Raw genomic sequence first — 6,302 nt, 5'->3', positions numbered from 1 at the left:
AGGCGCACGTAGGGTCCGGTTATGAAGGAAGAACAAGCTCTGTTCTTAATCTTTCTTAGTAATATCCCTTATGTGTACATATGAAGATGATCTTAGCAATGACTACTAGGTATAATTGCACTAATCAATGTGTGCTTTGACTTGTAATTAAGAATGACTTAGGAATTATTCCTCTAATATTCTACCTGACCATGCTAATGCCATAGAAAGAAGTACTCTGAGTGATTTATCATTATTATTAGTCAATACTTATCATATATCTTATCCTATGACTTACCTCTATTTTGAGTGGAACATTGGTTATAGTTTATTTCTCCATCAATAACATAAGTTATCAATACATGTTTGTGCCAGACCTTCTCTGTGGTAAAAATATAAATAACGATACCTAGAATACTCCCGGGTGAAGTGCTACAATGGTATGATTATATGTGTGCTTGCAGATTCCTTTCATATATTCACATCTATTCTTCCTAGTCACATACATTAATAAAGAACTACTTAGTATTATTCTAGTAGTAATGCTATGTAGTACCAATAAGTATTTCTGGCACCATCATTAGGGATGACAACCTAGTACAAGTGATGCTAGAAGATGTAGGTATATTATAGGTGACTACTTAAAATAAGTGACAAGTTAATAAATATGAGCAGTGGCCCAAGATGCCCAGGAACTAAATTGGCTTGGTGAGTCACACAAGATGTCCCAATTCAATCTCCACTCAAAGATCTCTCAAAACAAAGCAGGAGTTGGAGAGTGGAGTAAATGAGTTTGAAGTTGTTTGTTGATCTCGTGCTAGGTGTGGTGAGAGGTCCAGGCTTTACAATGAATTCAAGAATTTCTCTTTCAAATTGGGGTCTCCACGAGAAAGCACAAAACATGGAACTGAAGGTGCTCGTAGCAAATGTTTTCAATGGTACACCCTGATATATTCCCATGATCTCATAGCAGCTAGAGAATCGTCAATAAATCTTCAATAACCTTTGCTCAAAGAACTTTAAGAATTCCCCCAAAAGAGGCAAGAAAATAGGGGGTTTTGGGAGGGAAGAACTTATGGGATAAGTGTTGGGCTTCAAACCATATGAACAAGTTTCAAGGTTCCCAAAACATTGTCAATTTAGTGTAGCTTAGTTGGTTAGTTTTTTTTTTGTCGAACCTATCCACCTAGGTTTCTAAGTCCTCAACTTGATACGGATGCTCGTATTTTTTCGGATTTATTTCAAGATTTAACGTCATTACTATTTCAGTGGTAGGCAATGCGCCTGTTGACACTAAGGCACGTGTAGTGGCTTCATCAATCTCGATATCTATTGCCTCAGTTTTTCGGAGATGCTCACGGAGATAGGGAGATTGAACCACGAAATTGAATTTTTGATTAGTTCTAGATGTTGGGATATCGGCAGCCCCTAGCAAAACTCGGCCTGCACGAAAAGATCATCTCTGTGGCATTGTAGTAAGAAAAAACGCTCCTAACAAATTAAAGTTTTTTTTTAAAGGCAAGGTTTCCCCGCTTTGTTGATCATAAAGTGTTCAAAGACAGTTAAGTTCCAGCGCATTGGCGCGCCCGCCAGAAACACGAAAATGGCCTAAAAGCCAACAACACCGCTACCCGATACATTATGATAGTAACAAATTAAAGTTTTGGATGACAAAATCACAGGACAAGAGCCTCTCCCTCTATTTCACTCTCTAACTCTAAAGCAAATTCTCAACCACTCAAATGAAAGTCCCAATAATCTTGACAATTGTTTATCGTATATTTTTAGTCGAGGGCACATATCAAGACTGACTTTGATTTGGACGTGATGCATACCTTTAGTTAGTCTCAAAATAAATAGCAGACATTTACAATTACGAATCCACTAATCATGGACTTTCTTACATGTACACCGGCCCGGTCCCACACGCCAGCCTCAGCGGCGGCCACATATATCTAGGTAGCTGCATGGAAGGCACGCCGTTTTGACCAACGCACTACCTTCCTTTTCCAGCCGCTATTCCTATTACTCGTCGTGACGCGGGAAAAGCCCCGATCACGACCTGGTCGTACCGAGCTCGCTGATCGACATCGACGGCAAAAGTTCCACGGGTTTTCCACGGCTAGTCGTCGTCTCCGATCCTCCTTTCATCCATCCAACCATCCTCTGCCGCCGCGCGCCCTCACCGTGACGTGGCGCTGGCGCCCCACGACGACAAGGGCATCCCGACGACGGCAGACGCGGCCGCGGACGACGCCCCGGACACCGGGATGCCCATCGCCACGCGGCACCAGCCCTGCTGCACCGGCGCCGGCACCGGCGTCGTGGTGGCCGCGGCCGCACCAGCCGTCGTCGTCGCCGGCGCGTCGTCGCGGAGGCCGAGCACGCGCACGGCGAGGTGCACGACGCCGTGGCCCCACGCGGGCGGGCCCGGTGCGCCCCCGACCCCGCCGCGTCGCGGGCAGCGCAGCGAGTAGCTGAGCCGGCGGAGCGCACGCGGCGGGCGGAGGCCGTCGAGCACGTCGGCCGCGGGGATGCCGCACCAGCCCAGCGGCGTGGCGCCGACTAGCCGGCAGGCGGGCTCGGACAGCACGGCGACGTGGACGTGGGCGTGGCCCTCGAGGAAGCCCGCGCCCACGGGGACGACGAGCGTGTCGCCCCACGCGTGCTCGCCGCCGCCGCCGCCTCCCGGCGCCACCGCCGTGCTGCAGGCCGAGCCCGGCGCGTCCGACGACGACACGGTCACGTACGGCCGCAGCCGGCGCGGCAGCGGCGAGTAGGACGGCGGCAGGCGCAGCGAGTCCGCCGACAGGACCGTCACCTCCAGCGCGACGCCGTCAAAGTACCCGCCGCTGCCGCCATCGTCCCCGCCACCGGCGCCGCCGCCGTTCTTGGTGGGCCGCAGGAACCGCAGCGACAACGACGACATGGCCGGGCGCCCCTCGTCGGTCGTCGCGGGATCAGGTGCAGCAAGCGGTAAAGCCTAAAGCGGGCGGGTGGCCTCGCGCGGCGGTTTATACCGGTGAATGGCATGGAGAGGGTGTAGCCGGGGGAAATTATGAGGGAGGCGGGAGGAGGACGAGGAGCAGCTTCGTTCGCCCTCTCTTGCATGGGGGGCGCGCGAAGCCGCACAGAAGGTTAGGGAGGTTAACTAGCTGGGGGAGAAGCCGCACAGAAGGTTAGGGAGGTTAACTAGCTGGAGGAGAAGCCGCGATTGGCGCACGTTAGTTCTTGGCGTCTTCGTGGACGATGGCGATGGCAACATAAACCTTTCTTCTAATTCGTTTTCTTCTCTAGGGAGGAAGAAGAGGTCTAACCAATGACTGAATCAGTTCGACGCCTTGTCGAAAAATAAAAGGTTTTGAATTCGGAGCGGGCGGCGGACGGTACGGTGCATTATTGGCACTTGTAATTCAAAATTCAAATCAAACTGTCTGAATGTTCCAAAAAAAAAAATCAAACCGTCGGAATTGAATTCAAAACAGGAACGTGCGTACGCAGCCGGGAGCGAGAACGTACAGGATCGGTAAAATATAATAACCCCTCGTGGAGTCGGAGCCTACGTATGACTTTTTTTTAGATAAGTACCTATGTATGACTGGTATGACTTCTGTTTTGACGGCTGACAGCGACGTACACGTCGTCCTATACTTCAAAACCACTTGGCCTGTTCGCTGATAGTACCGTTGCTTGTTTTATTGTAAAAGTAAAATATTATTTATTGATCGAAAAAGTACGAATTAGAAGTCAAGCAAATAGAGCTACTTTATGTAGTAGCACAGTGTACACGTAGAAAATTAAAATACGCGGTCAATAAACGTGAGGGCGGGTCAGCTAATTTGCCAAAAAAAAAAGTCGATGCAAATCTTTTTTTTTACAGCAAGTCCATGTAAACATTACTTTCGAATAGACGAAGAGGGCAAGTTTTATTGATATATATGGAAGCTATTCAGCCGATGATTTTTACGGCTGATAAATTAACTGATGTTGTTTTGTGATGAGAGAAAAATATTAGATAAGTTCAATGTTGATTATTATACGTGATTCGGTGGTTACATCAGCAGCAGGACCCGACGTGGCATGCATCAAGAAGACAAGAACGCATATGTAGGTGGGGTCAGTGGTTACACACTAACACACCTGACCTAGCTAATCAAGTGAGATGGTGGATATTTATTATTGGGAAAACTCTATGATTTTTCTTTCGTATTGTTTTTCTTAGTAGTGGCAGCATGCATGATTATTAGCACAAAAAAGGTGGTTAAAAAAAATGTAACATAACACGACATGTTCTTCCATTTAAACCCAGCAATATTGTTAGCCTTGCGGTGGCACATTGGCATCTCACAAGGCCCAACTAGTTATTGCCCCCCTCCATTACATATTATAAGATATTTTAGCTTTCTAACGTCTTATAATTTAAAACAGATATAATATTATATATATTTTGTTACAAGCCTCAAAGGAATTTCCATGTTTATGTACCTCTTCTTTCCTCACACATGAGGGATCATAATCCACAATGCAACTAGCAGCATTTTGGAAGGCCTAGGACAAACTGGTTGTGATGGGTCGTCAAGACTATGTATATGTTTGTGTAGTATTTAGGTATTCTCATGTCCTTTCATGATTGAATAAATTGATCCACTAGTTTTCTTATTATTTTCCTTTTCTCAACACCAGGCAAATGTTTCTTAGGTAACATTGCAAAATTTCCAACGCCTATACTTGGGGGAAGACATATATGAATATATGAGCAAAGAACAAACACCCTAACCAATTAGCAATACTTACGAGTATTGGAGGTTGGAACCTTCAACCTTGATGTCTAAAGGAGATTGGAGTTGGAGGGTCCTTCACTGCTCTTTCACCGATCACAATCATGGCCATAGTGTCGCGCTTGTCTCTACACTACCTCTTGGTGGAAGGTGGTATCCTAGACACCAAGTCACCGATGCCATCGGTCTGTCAGTCGAGTCTTGTTGTTTTGATCACGATCATCGCCGCTAGGGAAATGCTAAGAGCCTAAGATGGGATTGTAACACCCTCTGTGTTACATTGTATTATTCCTGCTAAACATTTCATGAGCATCAAAATTATGTGCATGTGTGTATGACATGAATTATTATTCGATGTTCGGCACTTGAAACGTTCATACGAAACATGAGACAAAGGTTACGTTTCATATAATACTGTTTAGTATTCTGATCGAATGGTTGTCGAAATAAAAATGCTATAGAACGTTTCGCTAACGGCGATGAAATGTGTGCGGTCACGGACCAGGATAGCTGGTTAGAACATCGAGTAAGTCGGAATTGGATTTCAACGCGGAATCGTTCGATTCGACGTCGTTCGCGTAAGTTTCGGAAGTGGTCGACGAAGCCACTTTTGGCGAGCTGTGTGGAGCGATTGGCTTAGGAGGTAGCACGATGTTTTGACTACGGTAGATAGCTTGATGTACCCTCTTGCGCATCGAACAAGTAGTTTGGCGTTCGGAGCTTTGCAAACAAGTTTTCTACTTGCTTTAAAAAGCGTGCACATCACTTGAGTTGGCACCGGGCGCGGTCACCACTGGCCTGGCACGCTACTGGCTTGCCAGCGCACTGCCGCACCAGCCGCGTCCCACCGCCCCGCCGATGCATGTGCACGGCTCTAGCGCTGCGCGCCAAGGCTGTCTGCCTTCACTGCCGGCCATGCACTTCGCTGTTGCTCGACCACCGCCACTGCCGGCCACGATCGCCGCCGCTGCTCGCCTATCGCCATGGCTAGCTCGCACTGTGCGCCGAGGCGCAGTCCTCGTCCTCATGCCACCGTGACGGTGACACGCACTGACCCTACGTTTTTGCCTTGGCCGTTTGCTGCCTCGCTGGCGCGCGGGTCACCTCGCCGGCTGTTGCGCTGCGCCCAGGCCACCGACCAAACTCTACCGAGCCTTGCTCTGCCTCACTTTGGCCATAGGTGCACCGGGTCCCACATTCACGTCACAGCGACCACGCACGGTACTGATCGCTGGCTTCCCGTGGCTGCTCGCTCGAAGGACGTCCGCCTGCTTCGCCTTTCCCTCCACGTCGCATCGCGCTGCGTCCTTTGTCTGGCGCTGCCCGCCACGGTGGTGCCATATCGCACCTCATTGTCTTGCCGCATTGGCCGTGCAGACAGCCGTCTGGGGCATGTCCTGCCTGTCCCACTATCACCCGTAGTGGTGTGTTGGCTCGTTGCGTTGACGTCATAGATGGACCAAGCCAAGCCATGACTGGACCCCCCTACCTCCGCTGTCTCCATGGCCGCCGAGACGCTTCCTTCAAATTCACCAAGGTAACAGC

General features: G+C 48.8%; 1 protein-coding gene across 1 annotated transcript; it reads right to left on the bottom strand.

The window, feature by feature from the left end:
• Window positions 1-1,700: 1,700 nt before the first annotated feature.
• On the bottom strand, window positions 1,701-3,133 carry LOC136529542 (uncharacterized). Its single transcript, XM_066522621.1, has one exon. It carries the CDS (start codon window positions 2,906-2,908, stop codon window positions 2,162-2,164), a length of 747 nt encoding a protein of 248 aa, XP_066378718.1. The 5' UTR covers window positions 2,909-3,133; the 3' UTR covers window positions 1,701-2,161.
• Between the last annotated feature and the right edge of the window lie 3,169 nt (window positions 3,134-6,302).

Source organism: Miscanthus floridulus, chromosome 19 (genome assembly GCF_019320115.1).
Source record: "Miscanthus floridulus cultivar M001 chromosome 19, ASM1932011v1, whole genome shotgun sequence".
NCBI lineage: Eukaryota > Viridiplantae > Streptophyta > Magnoliopsida > Poales > Poaceae > Miscanthus > Miscanthus floridulus.
Note: the sequence above shows the minus strand (reverse complement) of the source record. Positions and strands in the feature narration are given on the sequence as shown.

Excerpts from the sequence above, each read along its gene's own strand:
- LOC136529542 (XM_066522621.1), bottom strand. The coding sequence starts at position 2,908 with ATGTCGTCGTTGTCGCTGCGGTTCCTGCGGCCCACCAAGAACGGCGGC.